Source organism: Pygocentrus nattereri, chromosome 23 (genome assembly GCF_015220715.1).
Source record: "Pygocentrus nattereri isolate fPygNat1 chromosome 23, fPygNat1.pri, whole genome shotgun sequence".
Taxonomy (NCBI): Eukaryota; Metazoa; Chordata; class Actinopteri; order Characiformes; family Serrasalmidae; genus Pygocentrus; species Pygocentrus nattereri.
Window position 1 is genome coordinate 10,139,845 of NC_051233.1, and position 22,123 is coordinate 10,161,967.

General features: G+C 40.4%; 1 protein-coding gene across 1 annotated transcript in view; it reads right to left on the reverse strand.

The window, feature by feature from the left end:
• dhrs11a (dehydrogenase/reductase (SDR family) member 11a) overlaps nucleotides 1-21,736 on the reverse strand; it is a 53,515-nt gene extending 31,779 nt beyond the window's left edge. Inside the window, exon 1 of the mRNA XM_017714873.2 lies at nucleotides 21,402-21,736. Coding sequence (XP_017570362.1) covers nucleotides 21,402-21,533 — 132 coding nt within the window. The 5' untranslated portion in view covers nucleotides 21,534-21,736. The remainder of the gene's footprint in view (nucleotides 1-21,401) is intronic.
• Between the last annotated feature and the right edge of the window lie 387 nt (nucleotides 21,737-22,123).

A 22,123-nucleotide genomic window follows, 5' to 3' on the forward strand; every position in this document is an offset into this window, starting at 1 on the left:
AAGAGTGATAATAATGGGGAGACAGTCGAATCCCGCTGAGCATCGCCAACCCGTCTTAACACAGCCGGATTAAACCATTCCAACACGTGGTGGGGGGGGTTCTTCACTGACGCGTACTGCCTGCTCTTTATCACAGATTATACCACATAAGCTCTTTAAACACGCAGCATTTCTAGTCTTTCTGTGCAGGTTCAGAGCTCTGACTGTGGTGAGAGTGAAATAGGACCACACGGTCAAGCAGGGCCATAAAAACTGCAGGTCCAGCTCCACAAAGGGAGGCTGGGCTGAGTGGTTTCTCCCCTCTCCTCTGAGGTTCGGAGTGAACTCTGTGAACCCGCGTGTTGCTGTGTGTCTCCGTAGCTGTGATGTAATGCCGTTATCCTGACTGCAGCATCTTTTTCTTTTGTATCGAACCATTCTTTCTCTAGTCACTGTGCCTCTCTTGCTCCACAGAGCAACATTTAGCTCTCGTCTAGAAACTTGTTTTTTTTTCCTCGTCGAATTTTCCATGTGAGAAGTAGGCGTGTAAATCTGTGACATCACAACTACTGCTTTGATCACAGTTCTTAAGGGAGCAATTAGGGAGAAACGATATGGGAATTGTGTGTCGATATTTTTCATGCACATGTCTGTATGAGCATCAGTGTCAACAGATTTGGATGAAATGCAAACATTGGGGTACATCTACTGGATCATCATAGCAAAGGAATGGAAAATTCAAGCTGTAGGTAAAATGTTCCTGGGACCACTTATCAATAAATCACTTTTAACAGAAGGGTATTACTCCTATTTTGTAAGCATGAGCGTCTTATTTGTGATCTGAAGCTCCTGAAACCGTATTTATGAAACTTGCAAAATCTTTTCGTCTTAAGACCTGACGAGTCAAGATATGTTTTTCTGCAGTCACGTTACAGAAGCAAATCTTATCTGGATTTAGGAATCTTCTCTTATCTTACAGCATCTTACCTCAAGTTAAGAAATCTTAATTTACTCGATCAAAATTGACAATCAACTGCCATGTCTGTCAACTAGCAACCGACCATACGCCCACAGCTGAAATGTAAACACGTAAAGTGATCAAGCTAGTTAGCCAGGCAGCTAACTATGATTACTGAGGTAAAAAAAAAAAGGTCAAACAAAACTAAAGCACGATAAACTGAAAGTTAAGACTAGAGCATCGCTGGTTTACAGTTTCAGTTTCCTAAACACTTTAGCCAAATGTGCTAACGTCATTCCTCCTAATACACAGACACACATTCAGCTCTGTCTCCTCACTATTCACCACCATCACTGTAATATTTTATCTGATGAGTTTCCGTCAACATTAACACACAAAGGTAATAAGAGGGGACGGTGGAGATCGTGTCTGCAGCGTCTGGGGTATTAAAACGCTGTTAGAGAAAAAGCCCTCACAAGTCAAATCACCGTTTTCAGTGTAGATAAATGTAACATTATTATGCTACTTACAGTGAACTGTGCTGCCTGTCACTGCATAAAACAGTAGAATCACTCAATTAAAACAGAAGTTAAGAAGCTGTAGGGTTTATCTTAAAGTTAGGACAGATTTTAGGAAATTTTATTGAGTTAGGATGTTTCTGTAATACTGTTCTCTTCTGTGGAGTTAATGGATAAGATTATGAACTTAAGAACTGTTGTTCTGTAATAGCCTCTATCCTAAATTCAGTCCTAACTAAAGCGGTCACGGTGACTAAGAAGTAAAGATAAGATTTCAGAGTTAAGATGTTTCTGTAATTTGGCCACTAGTTTCAGTTACAAATGCAAGGCATGGTGAGTGAAAGTCGGAGAAAATGACCTCCGAAACTACTTAAGTTTTATGTTTAGTTGTCATGAGGTCTTTTTTCACAGAAAAGCTCAAAAGCTAATTTTATTGCACTGAAAATGATGAACACTCCACTTTCCTAAGGAAATGGGAAGTCAAAAGGGAAAAACCAGGGGTTTCCAAAACTGTCTAGAAAATGATTAAAAGACTCGTCCGTGCAAGACCTGGCAGACCACCAAAACCGCCCCCATCAGATAAACAGCAGTTAAAGCTTTAACTCTCTGTGTGAGAGAGAGAGAGAGAGAGAGAGAGGAGAAAATCAAGCTGCTTCAGATCTGAAAACATCCACAGGTGTTTCCACCCATCCTTCCACTGTGAGAAGGCAACTCTAAAAGGATGAAAAATAAGAAGCTGCTGGGGTTCTCGGAGCAATGGACTGACCGCCCCAGAGTCCAGTTCATCAATGTGTTTGAGATTATTTGAATTGTGAGAAACAGAAAATGCAAAACCAACTTCGAAGACTGAACTTTGGAGGTGTGGAAAAATATCCACGCCCAGTTTTTTGAACTGGAGGCTAGTTTCCAGTGGTCAATCTAAATATTGAAAAATGCATATTTTATTTAATACTTGAAGCTCCTGTTACACATAGGTTTCTGCTTTTTTCTATTACTGGACAATGAATAACTAGCACTTAAAGCGACACTGTAGGATTTGGGGATTTGGAGACCTCTCTGGTGGAAATGTGTAATTGCACATGCAGAAGAACATTTTGTAACATTGGTTGTGCTTTCGACTAGAACTAGAACATGATATTTCAAGACATTTTCACGATACCTGATATGCATCACAATAGTTAGCTTTTCTGATGTTTTGAACAGTTTTTCTGAGTTGGAACAGGCAGAACAGAACCAGCGTCACATATAAACAATACTACAATATTAATATTATTAACAATAATAATCCTACAACTACAATGATTTTTATTCAGTGTTCTACAAACTGCACTACATCCAGTTAAACAGGCCCAATTACGCTCACTTTGTAATGAAACATATAGTTGGTCAGTGTTTTAAATACTGACGTTATCCTTGATATACTCGGAAAAGAGTAATGTGACACAATTTATCATGATTATGATGAAATATCGTCATACTGCCCACCCCTACAAGCAGATGAATGTGACTTTTAAAAGGTGAATGAGTATTCGAAGAGACCTCGGTCAAAAATTGGTGAAGGATGCGTGTTTTGAGGATGTGAGTCAATTCTCTACTGTTGTCATCATATCTTCATCTGTATAATGTTGCATTTGAGACTTAAGACCATCGAGTTGGAGCCTACTTTTGATCCTGTGCGTTTTATGTTTATAAGCGAAAGCATTGTTGTCCGCTGTTGTCGGAAGTAAACATCATATCTCTAAAATGGTAACTTTACAGGAGAAAAATCCTACTTTACTTTTAATGTAAGTCAATGGAACCAGGTTTTTTTCCAAGTCACTTTGGGCCATTTCCTTTGGTTCATGCTTCATGAAATTTGCATACAATGTAAAGGGCGACAAGTATTTTCAAATTATGTAAAAAAAAAAAAAAAAAAAAAGGATACAAGGTTTTCCTCTGACAGCAGCAACATGATATGGTCTATATACCCCTGCCATATCCAGCCCTGTACATCTGACTTTTAAATGATTATTTATGGTTTAAAGGGTGATTTGCAGCGCATGCACCATATTTTAGTGTGTTCTTTGTTTTCCACACTCATTAATGACACTTTTTCGGTTTTAACAAAATTATTGCATAGGGCTGCTTTAATGGCTGGTCAATAGCAAAGAAAAGTTTGACAATTTTATGCTTTTTTTTGCAAGTTCTCATCTATAAGTGGTTTAAAATGTTTAGTTCATTTAGTACATTAATGATATTTGAGATGCTAATTGTAGTACACTGCAACAGTGAAATCTAATCTATAGGAGTATGGTTTAAAAGGGAGTTCAGTTGTCCACAGGTGTGTGTGTGTGTGTGTATGTATGAATGAGGTAGAGAGGTGGAGATAATGTGTGCATGTCTAGTGGAGCGTTATTGCTTACGTAGCCACTGTTCAGCACTTTCACACTTATCCAATTACAATGACAGAAGCAAGAAGGCGCTGATGAGTTCAGATATGTGTGTGTGTGTGTGTGTGTGTGTGTGTGTGTGTGTGTGTGTGTGTGTGTGTGAGAGAGAGAGAGAGAGAGAGAGAGAGAGAGAGAGATGTGGGTCCACTGTGTCCTTGTGTGTCTGTCTGTGCGTGTGTTCGGGTGCGAGAGAGACCCTTGGTAACTGCAGTGCTGTCACCTATAGCCAGTTTTACCTACTCTGCATCAGCTGAATAACACAGAGACCAAGCGGGACCTCCATCCTTCACAACTAGCTGTAAATAGTGGCTGGCTGAGAAAGGGCTTTCGGGGCTGAAACAGACTGATTTAGTCAGAGACTGAAATCTATCTGCTACAGAAGCTTTACAAGAGAGACAGAGAGGAGAAAAGTGTACGAAGGAACAAAACACTATTTGCACGTTTGTTCCTGAACCTGGTCAGCTTTCGTTTACACATCATTTGTGATAACTTTTGAAGTGTACAGTAAACATGGCCATTTTGCTTAAAGTAATTGTTTTATAGCAAACTGCACACTTAATTAAAATCCCTGATTGAGTAAAATATCAGTTTAAATGTCTGTATATTCAAATATCCACAAACATCCCTACTGTATATCTGCTTATTTTATTTCAGTAGTTCAGTCAGAAGCACTTACTGACGCCAGGCTTCAGTTTATCAGTCTACTCAGGCTTTAGCAGAGCTCAGTAACACTGAGATTAATAACTGATCACACTGATTTATCGGTTTACTCAGGCTTTATCAGAGCTCAGTAACAGGAAGGTGTTTCTTTTAAAAATGGTAAAGATATTTTTAAATGTAGTAGGTAAGTATTCTAATGGTATTCTCCTAAAAATGCAGCTTTCCATGATAAACAGCTATCAGAACAAGCTTTAAGAGAGAAAGAAACAAGAACCAAACATGGACAGAAGACAACAAAAAAAGACGACGAATGCAGAGTGACAGAGAGAACGACTACAGCGGTGTGTGCGCCTGTGTGGGCACTTGTGAAGTCGCTCCTTTGGTCCAACCCACTTCAAAGACTGGACAATGAAGAAAAAAAAAAACTGCCCTCGGCTCACCGCCCAGTCCTCAAAACGAAGGGAGAGAAGAAAGAAAGGGTGGAAAAGAAGAAAAGAGGAGTAAAATGAAAAGAAGAGTGTGTGGAGACTCTGACAGGCTCACACACATACAATACGCTGCCCACAGCGACGACACAATTCACCAAACACAGACCCCCGGCCAGCCCTTAACTGCTGGAAAAGCGGGTGTTTGTGTTTGTTTTAATACTTTTTCAGGATAAAAATGAGGTAACAGTTCTCTTTACTCAGAGACACCTTTATAGTACCTGTGGGACGTTTGAGAAGGCCAAGTACCATTTACAAATGTAGTAAAATGACATAATGAATGAAGCTCTACTCTGAATTACTTTAGGGCATTAGTATTACATTTTCATTTACATTCACATCTCAATTTTTCAGTTTTTGATGGAATTTGAAACTACCTTGAAATGACTTGAAAAGACATCTGGTTCCATTGACTTACATTAAATTTAAGGTAGGTTTTTTCCTTCTCCCATAAAGTTATCATTTTGGAGATATGAGTTTTTTTCAGACAACAACAATACACACACACACACACACACACACACACACACACACACACAACGATCCCACATCCAGACCTTGTACAAAAACTAACCTGCCTATGTGGGATGCATCACTGAGCATGATTAAGTGCCTTTTACTAGCTGTGTGATACTTGGCTGCAAATCAAGCATCAGAAAAGTTGCCTAGAGCCTCGACTTGATGACATCATGGAATGGAATTCCCTTTGACTGCAGTGCACTGGCTCTGTTTAGAAGAGCTGCTAAGGAAAAGATGGAGTGAGAAATGATGTGAGAGGTGACTCAGAGGAGAGATAAATAGACACAGGGAGAGAGTGTTTACAGCGATATCGTCAGCCAGAATAACCTGCTTTTCAACACTGTGACTTTAAAATAATAATACGTTCTGACAGCGGCCTGTCAATCATCAATAACAAGTAATGACAGAAAAGAGTGATGACTGTTTTCCACCGCTGATTTTTAAACACATTATTTTTCGTCATTTTTCTTAAGCCATTTAACAGAGCCAGGCAGAGATGGCATATCAGTACTGATAGATATCAGCATCACGCTGAAGTCAAAAATCTAACAGTTCTGCCGGACCACAGTCCTGTCTAACTGACTCCCCCACAGCACTGTGACCGCCAGTATAACAAAAAAGACAGAATTTTGAACCAGAAGGGCATGGAGGTCCGCAAATCAGTTAACCCCAAACTTATGTGATTCTTGACAGAGGTTCAAAGTTGATACTCATTCTGATACTTTAGTTTCCATACTGATTTCCGAACGATACTTTTTCAATTCTGAGAAAGGGGGTGTGGCTTAACCCCTTACATGGCCAGGGTCCACTGAGCAGGACAGTTTATTCCAAACTTCTATAACCATAAAACAGCATATTCAGTTTGCTTAGAAGTCCCTGTAGTTACTGAATAATAAGCCTTAGTATGTAATAAGCCTGGGAATTTAAGGGAAAGTTAAAGCAGAAATAAATGTGAGGTACAAGAAGTGTGTGTATTTACTGACTATAAGAGATCGCTGACCAATCAAGAAGCACTGACATTAACAACATGAATACAGAATGCAGTTTAGACAGCCAAGCAGCAGTCTAGACATCGGCTCACATACACTATGTCAAAAGTATTCGCTCATCTGCCTTCACAAGCATATGAACTTGAGTGATGTCCCATTCTTAATCCATAGGGTTTAAGTACTGTTCTCCTGGCAACCACCAAACCCAGACACGTCCATCGGAGATGGAGAAGCATAGAACACGTCTCCACTGCTCTAGAGTCCAGTGATGGCACCTTACACCACCAGCATTTGACGCTTTGCATTGCGCTTGGTGATGTAAGGCTTGGATGCAGCTGCTCGGACGTGAAAACCCATTCCATGAAACTCTCTACGCTGTTCTTGAGATAATCTGAAGGCCCCATGAAGTTTGGAGGTCTGTAGTGATTGACTGCAGAAAGTTGCGGACCTCTGCGCACTATGCGCCTCGGCATCCTCTGACCCCACTCGGTCATTTTACGTGGCCTACCACTTCATGGCTGAGTTGCTGTCGTTCCCAATTGCTTCGACTTTGTTATAATCCCACTGACAGTTGACTGTGGAATATTTAGTAGTGAGGAAATTTCACGACTGGACGAAGGCATCCTATCACTGTACCACACTGTAATTCACTGAATTCCTGAGAGTGACCCATTCTTTCACAAATGTCTGTAGAGGTAGTCTGTGTACCTAGGTGCTTGGTTTTATACACCTGTGGCCATTGAAGTGATTAGAACACCGGAATTCAATGATTTGCATGGCTCAGTGAATACTTTTGGAAATATAGTGCATGTCAAGACTGACTGCTTAGATAATGATATTCAGCATTAAATGACGCCAAAATTTTAGATTCTGTAGTATGGAAGTAATTTGGTTAGTACCATAAGCCCTAATTGGTAATGGTATGGTCTATCCTATTCATTCTGGTTCACTGGGAATGCCAGTTCTTTTTTCAGACATCATAACATTTCAGACATTCTGCAATTTCCCCCTGGGATCAATAAAGGAATCTGAATCTGAATTTGAAAATCAACTGCCCGCAATAATATGTTGGGAATTGTTATAGAATAAATGGTCACTGTGCTCTGCCGTTAAGTGGCTAGAATGGCTAGCTAGGCTAGTTTTCGTGCTGTGGTATCAAATTGATATCAAGAACCATCCCGTTTCACTGGTATTGTGACAGATGAGCCAGATAAAGATTAGGTAGCAACACTGGATTCCTCTGTGCACATGAAACCCTTGTTCGGTTCTTGGAGAGAGCTCTAAACACCTGAAAGCTGAACCTTTTGAAGGGCTACACCTGCCACCCTACTGCCCACTTCTAAGAAACACATAACCCATTACAGAGAAGTCCTGTTACGACACTGTAAAAGACTTAAAGGAGGCCGAACACTGAAGAATTCCAGCTCTGCAAGTGACAGATGCTTTGCACTGTATAAGGAAATGGGAAATTCTCTGTCTGTGAACAACTTTAAAGGCAGAACACAACGTGCTTCTCCTTTGCTATATGTAGACAATGACCAGCTGTATAAGCAATAATGCTTTATTATGTTAAAGGAGAAGTCTAATCATTTTTCAAAATGTGCGCATAATTCAATCGCTGTAAACACAGTCAGAGTGGTTTGATGCGAAATGGTTTGTTGTAGAGACACTCACTGACCTTTTTACAGTGGTGGCGATAGGAACCAGGGGTCACAATGCTTCCAATTCAAATAAAGCCATTTTATTTACCAGTGAACCTGCATGTCTTTTCTGAGTGGTAAATAATGGCAAATCTGAAAAAGTAAGTTTCCTTAAGAGATTATTTGGCTTCACAATACCCTGAATGTAGTTCTCTACCATGAATGAACTTTTTAGACCAAAACCTTTACCTCAAAACAATCATAAAATAATCTCACAGGGATCAAGCAGCACATTCATAAGCATTTAATATAATAACCTTCTGTAAGGGAGCTTCTAGACATGGATGTCTGGTTCCTATCACTACTACTGCAAACAGTTCTGATTCAGTAAGTCATGTATAACGACACATTTCACGTTAAAGCACTCGGAATGGTTGGTAGAAGTTTAAAGCTATATTTAATATATATTAATATATTAATTATAATATAATTGCTCGGAACGGCCTATTTTACAGCTTAAAACATTAAAATATTAGTAGAATTTTAAGGCTATATTTAATAGTCTTATATTAACCAGACTGCTATCAAGGCCTGTCGCATTCATGAAATTTTAGTTGTAGTAACGATTCATGATTTAATTGTCTTTATTTGTTCACTGTATTCAACTATTAATGTGGCCACACTGGCTTATTAGCCCTCTTACTTCCTAGCTATGTTTACTACTTAGCTAACACTGGCAAAACATCAAATTTATACACAGCAATGTTGAACATGTGACACAAATGTCAGAATCATGTAGCTAAGCCATGCTTATATTTTTTCTTGAGTGAAAATAAGCAAAATATTAGCTACAAAGCTAACAAACTCTAATATAATAATTAGTACTCACTTTGTTTATATAAGATCCATTAAGGGTCTCAAAGAACATATTACAGGCTTTATTTTATTTACATTTATTTGTCTCACAATTTGCTTGTTGCGGCTTAATAGTATTGTGAATCCAACGACAGCGTAAATAACTGCTCAATAATCTCAAATAATTGTGATTAGGCGATTATGTAAAACTTGTGGCAGGCCTACTGCTGTCATGGGCAAACAGCTCTTAAGTTTGTTTCACTTTTGCTTTGTTTCAACTATCAGATGGTAATTCTTGTTTCCTATTACCAAGCAGGGAATTCTGCTTGCGGCACAGCTGGAAACAGTCTCATTAATCCTTTCTAAAACGTTCCTTCTTACGTTCTATCACCACGTTAAGTCAAATGAGCCTTTGAATTCTTGTCCGACCAGAAAAGGCAACATGAGAAAACAGACTTTATGAGGCGGTTTGGTTAGTGCTTAACTAAGGTAGTAATAAGGAGGCCATGCAAACGCAATCCCAAGGTCCTACGTGCAATTTCCTGTCCGATCAGGTGTTACTTTGTATTAGCATGAGCATTGCCCATAGGTCTACATGTTGCCAAGGTCAGCAAAATGTTCTGGTTTAATGATTGCATGCGGGATGTAAAGATGATCCGAGCAAGCTGACTGCAGGCCTTGTGCCATGGGGGTGAACAACTCAGCCACCCGGTGCTCCACTGCGTACCAGGCTCTCAATTTCTAGGAATTGCCTGCTGTTGAAGGACAAGCACTCAGATTAAATTGCAGACACCATCCCTCACTCTCTCTCTCTCTCTCTTCCACTCTTTCCATGACTATTCCGTCCTGTCCTGCTCTCACTTTCTGTATCCACATCTCCACTCCCCCTGCTTCAAATTCCCCCTCCCTCTATCTCTCCCATCCTCGACACTCATCACTTGTTTGATCGCGGCTTGAGCTGCGCTCCTCTTGCCAGCTTAGAGCACATTCGTAACGCCATAGGACAAAGTTTCCATCGGCGGGATAAGAATACAGAGCCAAGGGAGTTTATCGGGGCGATGATGTCTGCTCAGAAGTGTTCCAGGGTTTCAGTCTGGGTTACATAGGATTCCAGGCCTTGACTGACTCCTAGGGAGGTCAAAAGCATTGTTGCTTTAGCGTCACGCCATTACCAAAGAATACAAAAAAAGTTTTGTATTCTGTTTATTCTATAATAGTGGTGGAATCAAGTTAAACTGGTATCATAATCCAGTCTAACTATAGAGTGCACATCAGAAAATGAAACACGATGACCACCACTGCAGCCACGTTTACACACAGCCAAATAATCCGTTAGTAATCCGACTAACAGCTCGATCGGAATAGAATACATCCATGTAAACATTCAGGCCAGGCCGTTCGGAATACAGTTTCTATCTGATTGAACGAGGTGGGTAAACCTTTAAATAATCCGTTTAATAGAAGAATAATATCCATGTAAACGCCTGTATCGGATTACATTCCAATCGGAACGTGTAGGTACGTCCTGCGCATGCGTGTCGCGTCATAGCGAAAGGTTTATAACGTTCAACATGGTGGGAGCAGAAACTGGTTTGCAGAGGAGACGAAGTTTCTACTCTGATCTTTAAAAGACAGCAGTGGGACGGACGTCCAGCTTATGTGTTTCAGAACATGACGTCTTCCTCTCGGCCTTCTTTAAAAAGGACATGTGAAGGACGTTTTTCAGAGTCTGACATGATTTTAAAGCAATTAAAACCATAAGCGCGTCGACTGGAAACTCATCTCACTCGGATTGGACCTCACGTGATGTTTGCTGTCATGGTAACGTTTACTCTAAGCGCTACTCCACACATGCACGTCATTTTGTATCGGAATACTTGTAGCGAGCATGTAAACGAAGATTCTCCATCAGACTGTTGAGTAGAGTGTGCATATAAAAACCTCAGTCTGAATCTGTAATCCGACTGTATTAAATCGGATCGGCAAAAAACCTTGCATGTAAACACAGCCTGTGACTGCAAGTATACTTCCAAGGAAAAAGACATTTCAAACTAAAAGATGTGTTTTTTTTTTAACCACAAAGATGGTTTGAGTTCTTACAGCACTGCCTGCTCTGGCTGCTGTATAAAACTAAAAAGTCTAAGTTCTGAGAGCTTCTCCTAAATGTGACTGGCCCATCCATCAAACTGGACCTTAGGCATTATAGATGCAGATTTGACCAGCTTTAATGACGTACGAACTACTCTGTGCTTGATTCATTAAAGTTGTGTGTGACATGTAAAACGAGCAGAGATTTGAGTGCAATGATCAACCAGCTTTAGTGCGTGAAATCAAGTGCCCACCTACCAGTTAAACTATTGCTCTCAAATCTACACACACTCCTACCAGACATAATCACAATAATAATAATAATAATAATAATACTTTATTTGTATAGCACTTTTCATGCCAGTGGCAGCTCAAAGCGCTTCACAGACAGGTGACAAAATATGTCTATACAAGAAATTATAAGTATTAATTTAGAATGATAAGAAAATAACACAGATCAAATTAAAAGACAAACACCACAGGATGTAGTTTTAATTAAATGCTAAATTAAAATGATTTTTTTAGATGTTTAGGTTTTAGCTGCTTCTTAAAAGTGAGCACTGAGCTTGACCGTCTAATAAAAGGTGGAATTGAGTTCCACAGTTTAGAAGCATAGTCACTGAAAGAGGCCTCTCCATGTTTTCTGTTTTTTACAGAAGGCCAGTATCTGCAGATCTAAGATCTCACCCTGTAATAAAAAGACAATCAGACACTCTGTGATGTAAGCAGGTGCTTTAAGGTCATTTAGAGCCTTAAAAACTAGTAGCAGAGCCTTAAAATCTCTCCTGAATGATACAGGCAGCCAGAGCAGTCATTTTAAAATGGGACTGATATGATCTCCATTTGGTTTTTGTTAGGATGCGCGTTGCCACATTTTGTAGGAGTCGTAAAGGATGTATTGTTTTTTTAAGTCCAGTAAGTAGAGCATTACAATAATCAAGTCTGCTTGTAACAAATGCTTGAGTTTACATGCGGGACAAAACAGACATGACTTTGATCATAAAGATACACCAAAGATGAAACTGATGGACAACAAAACTGTTGGTGAAACTCACTGTCCAGATGTCCAAATCTGACCATAAGCAATTTTGATGAACAAGGGCCAGTGTCAGCATCATCAGTGAATAGAGGCCCAATCGTTCAACCTCCATATGCAGATGATGACATGCGCTGTTGAGTGTTCTTGAACCGCGTGTTGAGGGGTGCTTTGATTTCGTTTGGGTTTTCCTTTCTTTGAGCTGCCATCTAATACAAAAATGAGCTATTGTGAATTTGTGATAGATGATCAAAGCAGTACTGTGGCCCTCAGAATTCAATCTGCAATCTGCCATAGAATATTTCAGATGGTATTTATATCATATTGTCACAAAAACTGAAATAGAATGCGGATCAACTTGGATTTTGTTTAGGAATGCTGAGCTTCATTGTGTTGCAAAACTTGGCAGTAGAATTTGTCGCCCCAAACGCTTCAGTTCATACGGACACTTCATTTTCAGGACATTGTAAAGACAACTGTCATTTTAGAGTGTTCGGTCAATGTGTTCTGGTAATAAGCTTGTTGGTTTAGCATTTGAATGGTTAGCTGGTGTGGGTTTTAAGAATAGAGTTTAGAAACAAAGGAAATCGAATTGGTACAAAAACTCAAAACGGGTATCGACTATTAAACTGTTGGAATTATAACTCTGATCCCTCTATTCTGAGAGATGGGGCGCAATTTAGAGTACAGCTGCAGGTACTGTAAAATGCTGCCTTGTTGCTGCTGTTCTGCAATCAACTTTGCTCATCTCCTTAGGGCTGAAGTTAGAACTCCAAAGATGTATCTAGACCAGAAAAGGACTCTGATCTGGAGCATTAACCCTACACTGCAATCCCACAGCTACACAGTTTGATTCCTGATGCTTGTATCATCTCACATTGAAATGTGAGAGGTTTCTGAATTGAATTAGGGTTCTGAGCAGAACGGTTTACAAATCAAATCCATCTGCTGCTTTATACGGCACAAATCTGCTTATATCTTCATTTCATCACGCTGAATGCTGATGACATTAAGGAAATTGCCTGTTTGCCTTTCTGGGAGCTTAGAAAGAAGCTGGGCTGCAGTCACAGAGAAAAAGCCAGAGTACACAGACAAGCACATACTAGACGTGTGAGGAAAGCAGCTGTTGCTGGTGATACGTATGGCTGAGGAACACAAATGTTTTGTTGTATATCATACGCATTCAGTTTATTGGGAGGTACTGGCACAATGAAACAGGCTTCATATAAGCCTGTTTTCTAATTAGACCACCAAAAGATGCTGACAGCTCTGCCCTTGTCCTGACAACAACCCTGAGCTTTCAGAGTACCGCCCAAGGTTTGAAATGTACTGACCAATACTCATTGGTTGAATCTAGCCATCCCATAGACAATAAACAGGTAATATAAGTTCTTGAGTATGTCATGGCACACATGACCTCATCCAGTTACCTACATTAATGTAAGAAACTAAAAGGAGTTAGCAGCAGATACAAGACGGCTGCAGCATGTTGGTCATTCAGGGACACACATCTAAAAGGGGCATAATTACCCCTAGCAGCTACTGATGGAGCCAACAATGAGCTGACACCAGAGTCATCCTGCTTCACATGTATAAACAAAATCTTAATTCCCTAGGACAGCCAGTCACTCTCCAAGGTGCTGAAACTAGCTTGAGGGTGCGGTTTCAGCACCATGTTGTGAACATCCATATTGCCTGTGAAGCCAGGTGAAGCTGGAACTACTCCCAGTTGGCTCCTGTTCAGCCAGCTGAGCTGCAGCAACTCACACCTCCATCATGCTTCAAAAGTTACTTTGCAGCCTCTATGCAGCATGCTGCATAATCCATCAAAATGAGAAGATACCTCTGACCGTGAAGTACTGGACCAACTCATAATGTGCTCCAACTCACTGAAATTTTATTCTGATGAGGAAAATGAGGATTACAGAAGTGGATGAGATGTCTAAGTGCATAGAACACCTTGAATGAGAACAGGCAGAAGTTTCCACTCAAGTTGCTGTATGGTCGGAGCCTCTGAGGATCAAAAACATTTTGGTAAAGCCTGATGATTCCATCTTCGTCTCGTTCGTTTGGCTAACTAGTTCCTCACAACCTGGCAGGGATCTTATACTGCGGTGGAACTGACAGGCCAGGCGACTTGTAACCTTCCAAGTCATGTGAGTAAAAACAGGAAAGATTATATCAGGCTAGGCTGCAAGCCTATCTTCTCAGGTCCCGCAAACATCAAATAAGAGCCAAAAGCAAAATTCCTGGTTTGATGGTTTCATTAAAGTGGCACAGGGGCAAGAAATGGTCAAATTTGTGGACTAGTGTGCCAGCCAATTCCCCTTTGAACCTGACCACACTTCCATGGTGCAACTAAACATCAGGCAGCTCCAAAAACCTGACTTGGACTTTTTCCTGCAGACTTCTTCTTACAAAATTGGCCTTGGTGAAGTCTTCTCCAAAGAACATCCCACCGCCAATTCCACAAGATGCCCTGGTCACCAAGTGGGCCATCAAAGAGCTCTTATTGACTGGTAGGTCTGTCCTAAAAACACCAACACCTAGGTCAAAAATGGTGTCTTCTGCATTAGGATTTCTCATTCCAAGAGAATCTACAGGTAGGTCCCAGCATGGAAAAACGGGACATCTACAGAAAACATGCCCTGTGGCCAGATCTGATATACTTGCATCTGCTCAGCTTCCCCTGAACCAGTAATGTTCCAACAATAAACACATCCTAAGCAATACAGGCGGGCTGATAACATCAGCCTATATTGACGACCTCCAGTTAATCAGCTGAAAACATGGCCAATAAGGCATTTTTAATTGGCTGCTTCTCTTGACCACAGTATTGACAGGCTTTGGACTGGTGATTTTGCCAGTGAGCAATTCAGCCATACAAGCTGAAATATAAGTACAGAATTACATTGGTGGACATTTTTGGGTATCAGAATTTAGCCCTCGACAATCAGCTGCACATAAATAATGTGACATGATTTAAATAATATTATATAATACATGCTCAGACTCAAAAAAGAAGGCCCAGCTCAACGTTACGCTGATAAAGACATGACAACAGTAGATGATCACTCACACACTTGGAAGACATGTCCTTCACCAAGTTCTCTTTGAATATTCTTTCAATTTGCTTGCAATTTTCAGATTCTTCCACATGTTGAAGGGGTCAGAACTTGATGCTACAAATGTTCTTTGATATGTTGCATACAGTTACACATTTCCACCACAGAGGTCTCCAAATCCCTAAATCTTACACAGTGCCGCTTTAAGGAAGGGCAACAACTCAACAAGCATATGACACAACCTTTTTCTGTGATGAATACTCATTCACATTACTTTAGAAGATCTGAAAAATTTGAAGAGTTAATTAACGTTCACAAGTCTGAAAATCATTTCACTTCTCTGATCAGCATACCTTCCCCTGCTTATTTAGATGTGCTTTGCATGGAACAGGCATCTTCATTAACATTTCTGGCAATGTGCCTGCCATTCATCATCCAGTACAGCCTGAACTGTGTTTTCAGGTTTTTCTAGAATCAGCTGCAGCACCGAAACGGTGATTCCAAATCAGTGCATGACTGGACAGTTAGTAACAACCAAACCTGGTGCCCACCAGTAATCTAACCTGACAGTGCAATCTATGACTGGTCCACTTCTTAATTTCCTCATGCGCTCCTTTTACACTCTAAAATCCTCTGCTATCCCTCTGGAGAGCCAGGACTGCAACTGCTGCCAGATTTCTCTTTTTTTCTTCGGGCACGCATGGCTGTGTGTCTATAGAATAGGAAGTCAGGGTGCACGGTCCATTGAGCTTCAAACACAGTGGACACTGGAGCCTCTTTGACTGTTATGCAGAGGGTTTACATTCTTGATGTTTGAAACCAAATTCACTAAGGTTAATAGGTCACACATGCACAAACTATGCAGATGCTCATACACACTTGTGAAATTGTTTGACACATTTATAGCCGACTAGAGTTACAATGCTATTATTGTTCTCTTCATTCATAGTTCACAGAGACTAACGGGACAGAACAAATGCATCTTATAATAGTGAACAATTAGACTAATTACAGAGGAGGTAACGGCCTGTTTGGACCATACAGTCACTTGCTGTCTGTCTGTCATTCACTCGCTTATTTTTCCAAAGGAAAGTACAGTACAGCTTGCCAAGGTGATCATTTAGTGTCATCTAAAAAACAAATGTTAATCATTATAATTTTCTTAAAAGGGCTCACATCCCTCACAATTCTTTTTTCCCCCCGTGTCCACATATCACATTCATGTGGATTTCAGAGACTGACTGTGATTGACTATTTCACTAGTTCAGCAGCTAGGCAAACACGTCGCATCTGTACTGTACTGTTTTGTAGGTATTTTGATATGCTGCTCACCATACCAAGGTCAGAAGGCCAACGGGTTTGAAATCTGACGTTAGACCCTACATATATGTATAAATCAAGCCTATTCTAAAAACATTTCCCGTCATTTGTGTTCTATTCACTCTGTAATGGTGCACAGTGCTTGGACCCATTAAGCTTGCCACTTGCTAGGTAATAGACGGGTACTAAGCTCTCACAGCTGTTATGACAGTTCATAGAAATCAAGTTCCACGTCAATTTCAGATGTAACCTAAATGGAGGCTGACTGTCTTGAGATTACTAACAAGGACAGTTCACACTAGGGGTGGGCAATATGGGTAAAAAAAAATATATATATATCACAATACTTGAAGCCAATTATCATGATGCACAATCAGTATCAATATATTTAATTTTCCTGATGAGTTGAAACTGACAAAAAACTTTCAATTACTATCTGTACAATGATCATTCTTGGCCAATTAACCAAGACTATTTATACACTCTTTGAAATGAAACATGAGGTTAACCTTTTGTTCTTTATATGTTTTATGTGGACCCACAATATGCTCAGAAAAGTGCATATTATGTATATTACAGTAACAATAAGATTATCTCTTTTTATCTCTTAGAATTACATTTAAAACCAATTATCTTTTTTGTTGCTGTCCCTTTAACACTCCTCTGACTGGTAGTGTAGTACTAAACCACATGGCCCTGTGACTGGAAGGTCGCCAGTTCGATCCCCAGAGCCGACAGTACATGACTGAGGTGTCCTTGAGTAAGACACCTAACCCCCAACTTCTCCCCGGGCGCTGCAGATTGGGCTACCCACTGGGCAAGTGTGCTCACTGCCCCCTTGTGTGTGTGTATTTACTAGTGTGTATGCAGTGTTTCACTTCACTAATGGGTTAAATGCGGAGGTGGAATTTTCCCGTTTGTGGGATTTAAAAAAAATAAAAAAAGTATCACTTATATGCACCGTATGGAGTGGGGAGTGAAATTTTTATTTGCATAGTACATCAAATTCTTTTGCTTCAAAAAAGCAAAAACAATGTTGATTTCCATGATATGGCACTGTTGCTGTTGTACACACACATCCAGTGAGTTTGATTCAACTTGTCAATATGATCATAATACAAATATTTGCATAAGAAATCTGGTGGCAACATTTGAAGCATAGCTGTAGCATTACAAGCTCACAGTGCTGTCAGACGAGTACTGAAAACCATCCACCCTTTAAAATAACAGCAATTTCAGACTCTCATTATGTCTACCCACCGGAGCAGTCTATCTGTGTCATCTTACCTGCCAGTCTGATGCTCAGCCCACTCGATGAGGCCTTCATAAATCAAGGTTAGTCAGTCCATTTATTTCCCACTCAGGTTTTACATTTCTGAGGTAAACAGTCACTCTTAAATGTATGAGGCTTTGCCGGTGGTCCTCCACGTCGCACGGGATCGTTTGAAAAGCAGAACCGATGTTTCACACATTAATGTGCAGATGAGTCACTACTGAAGCTGAACTAAAATTGAAAACCAAAATGAAGAACTAAGCAGAAAATAAAAATGAGTGAAAATTCACATATCAAAACTATAATGACACTTGCCCTGCGATGGACTGGCAATCTGTCCAGGGTGTATCCTGCCTTCCGGCCAACGATCGCTGGGATGGGCTCCAGCACCCCCCCGCGACCCTGAGGGAGAAGTGGCTTAGAAAATGTGTGTGTGTGTGTGTGTGTGTGTGTGTGTGTATCATGACCCTGGTTTCAACATGCCAGACCCATCATACACCAATGCTTCCCATTAATGAAAATGGGATATGCTGTGGTGTGCTGGCATGTGGGAAAAATTTAACTAAAGTGTAAAATGGTCAAAAAACAGTTTATTAAATGATACTAATTGAACAAATCATGATTTATAATAAAACAATATAACTTATTTAAGCAAAAACGAACAAATTTGAGATTCTCCTCACGTCTTCAGCCTCCTGGTGCACGAGTGGATCGAGCAGCGTTCACGAGCTAACTGTGAACGCAAGTCACGGAGGAAACACATCGCAAGAGATTTAACAAACAGCTGCTTGGGCACTGCTGATCATAAACCAACCAACAGCTCACTGTTCTGGTTTTAACTGAACTTTTTCAGACATTGACAGGCCAGCACTCTATAAGTGAATGCTCTGTAGTGCAGTTAGCTAATCTGTATATCTGTTTTCACACACAGAAGACAGTAAAGTCAGCTGCTTAGCTAAAAGCACTACCTTCTTCCTGACTGTTTGCTTTAACTTTGTGTGTTCACACCTTAACTTACCTGCCAGGCCCTGTTTTTGCCAAGAATGCATGACATACAGGTTCATAAAGAAGCACGAGATGCCGCGAAGAACTAAAAACTCTTTACTTCAAATCAATCTGCTGGCGACTCAAAGACTCACACCCCTACTGTGTTCACTTCACTTTGCTGAGATGTCTAAATTATTTCGAAGGGCTTAGCAGAGACTTGTGAGAGGTCAAGGGCAGAGGCCCAAGCACAACACAGTCAATGATTGACAGGGCCCAAGATTAGCCAGGACTAAGAAATGGAGTGGGTGGGCAAGAGTAAAGTCTTTGTGCTTATACTTCACTGACTATTGATAAAGTCAGATTAGGCACACCACAGAAACAACACAAGGGTTGCATAACCACATAAAGTGGATCTGTAGGATAATGAAGAAGGAGAATAATGAGAGTCCGTGCGAGATTAGCCCACACATTCATTCAGACTGAGGGTTTGTTATGGAGTCATGGAGTTTAGGACGGAGACCGGGCCACATTACGTATGACTTTAAGGTTAGAAGCCTTTATGTAAGAAGAGCAGAGCACAAGTCTTCTGATAAGATAGTGCAGTGGGCGTGGCTAATATAATCAGACTTTTATAGATATTATTAGGTGATCAAGCAGCTTAACATCAGGTCATGTTATGACTATGGCTCTTAGGAAAAACAATGAAATGTTAGTAGCTAGGAGTGGCCAACGTGACTACATTAGGGCTGTTGTTTTTTAATATTCAGTCACATATCTTCAATATTGAAACATTCTATGAAAACGAAGAAAAGCTCACAACGTGTCATTCCAGTAACTGAACAGAAAAAAAAAGTATTCCTATTATTACCATTATTATCACCATCATCGTCATTTTCTTATCATCGTTGCTGTTACTATTGTTAATAACTACTACTATTACTTCAAACATTCCTTGCTGTACTACATTTTGTAATTATAATATTATATAATTATATTATGTGCTATTCTTACATTCAATCTATCTATGCTACTTTTTAATAAAGCTTTCAGTGCAAGGCAATGATAGGCAATGAAAAACATATCACTTACAATTATAAATAACTTCATAATTAAATGGACTAAAATGTGAAACCTATAAATATGGTTAATGTCATAGTCATTCTTTTTATTATTGTTGTTTTTACTACTTTTTTTTTACTATTCTTGTTTCATATATTGCAATTTCTTTACAATATTATGTTATATTCTGTGTTACTCTTTTCATTTTTTTAGCATTTTAATTAAAAATCTGCCGAATTTTACATCAATGAAAAAATATCCTTTACAATAAATTACTTTCATAGTGTGAGATGCCAATCCCCAGGTTGGGATTTTGCCCAACCTGGCAACCCTGAAATGATGGCTGGCTCCGTTTGGACAGCAGTGAGCAGAGGAAACCACATCTTTCTGACCACCAATTTAAAGCATAAAACTAGTTTTTGGTTAACTTCCTTCACTGGGTTTAAAGCTGCCCCCTGGGCAGTTCTCTAGCCTGCGTGCTCAAAACGTGAGAATGGCAACCACGTGTTACTGGAGACAGGTCAATATTAGATTTTATCCCCACCGAAGTTTCCACTTGCTTTTCTACTGTCAAATGTCTTAAACGATCAAATCAATTATTTGTTGCAGCCCGTAGAAAACATTTACATCACAATTTAGGGCTGAGAGATGAATCATTTTTATATTGAAATTGTAACTTTAAGAGCGCAATATTCAAATCGCAAGATCTGCAGTTTTTTTTTGCAGTCTAAGTTATCATTTAGAAGTTTTATGCTGGGAAATTTAACCTAATAACCTGCCTGTAGACGAGTTAGACCAATCAGAAGCAGCTGAACACCCACGGTACATTCACTGCTCAAGCCTCAATCCAGAAAAGGCGGATCTCTTGGTCTTCCTGGCCAAAACAATAACCGGCCTGGACATTAATTTGCTGGAATAAAAATCCCCATTTAAATCCCATTTGCAATACTGGTCAGAAAAACTGGAAATACGTTTCCCCTGAATCGTTCAGCCCTATCAAAACGAGTATTTCTGAGTACTTCATAAATATCATATTTATCAATATAATAAGTACTAAGGAGTAGCAAACAAACTGTGTGAATTATAGAATAAAAAGCAATGTTCTCAAAGTTTTCGTCAATATTTCTTAAAACCGCTCACTACTGGTGTTTTTTGTCTGCTCCAATTTACCAGGAAAAAAATCTAATATCGCGATACATACCGCGTCGTCAAGTATCGTGATGTTTTCCCACACCGCCCACCTCCATTAGTAACAGTGCACACAGAGTGATTATCTGCGCCGAAAAGGTCAAAGCAAAGCAGAAAACCTCATTTCCCCAACTCAGTCCCCACGCCGAGGTCCTCGGGCAGGTCGTGTCGGTGGTTAATCTGCTGCCGTTATCTGAGAGATTATCAGTTTTTCTTTATCACCAGTTCAAACCAGCTCGCCGGCTAGTTCAGCTAGCTAGCGAAGTAGCCACAAGGCTAGCGCATCACTCACACTACTTTAGGCCTCAACAAACGCTCCGGCTGTGGAAACGTTAATGGGAATCACTGCTTACCTCTATTTTGTCCACATTCCGGGCGCATCCCACCACCTTCATGCCCTGCTGGACCAGAGCCCGAGCCACAGCCGCTCCGATGCCGACAGAAGCTCCTGTCACCAGCGCCACTCTGCCTTTCCACCGCTCCATCGGCGAGCTGCTGCGGGGCTTCTCCAGACCGCGGCTCAGTGTATTAATGTGGGTATATGTACGTCTGCCGTGCAGAGACTGATTATCAGTAAAAGTCAGCGGCGTGTCAGGCGGCGCAGGGCGGGCAGATGTAGCGCTCAGCCCTCCTCGGTCCTCTCGCCGGAGCAGCCAGGAAAAGGCAGTGATAAGGAAGCCCCAATCCCTGCGCTCGGGATTAAATATTAGATGGCAAGCAGAAAGAAGAAGACTTGGGTTGCCGTCGCCGCTCGCACTGTTTCAAGATCAGCCGATGGCTTCAATTATGCGAAACATAAACTTTTTTTGTTGTTGTTTACATTTTTAACACCGGCGACTGACAGTTGACCGTTACAACGCCACTTTTACAATTAAGCCAAATATAAAGTAGTAAATTTTTTAACGAAAGGCTTTGTAACAGCTTGATGGGATTGTTTGGCATAGCGGGCCATCTAGCGGACGATAGACAGGTAATGCCATTTCACGTGTAAAATATATTTTTACGAGCCCCAACGTAGCGATACAGAGATTTTTATTAATAAGACGTCACCACAAGTTACTATATTGAGGCCCCG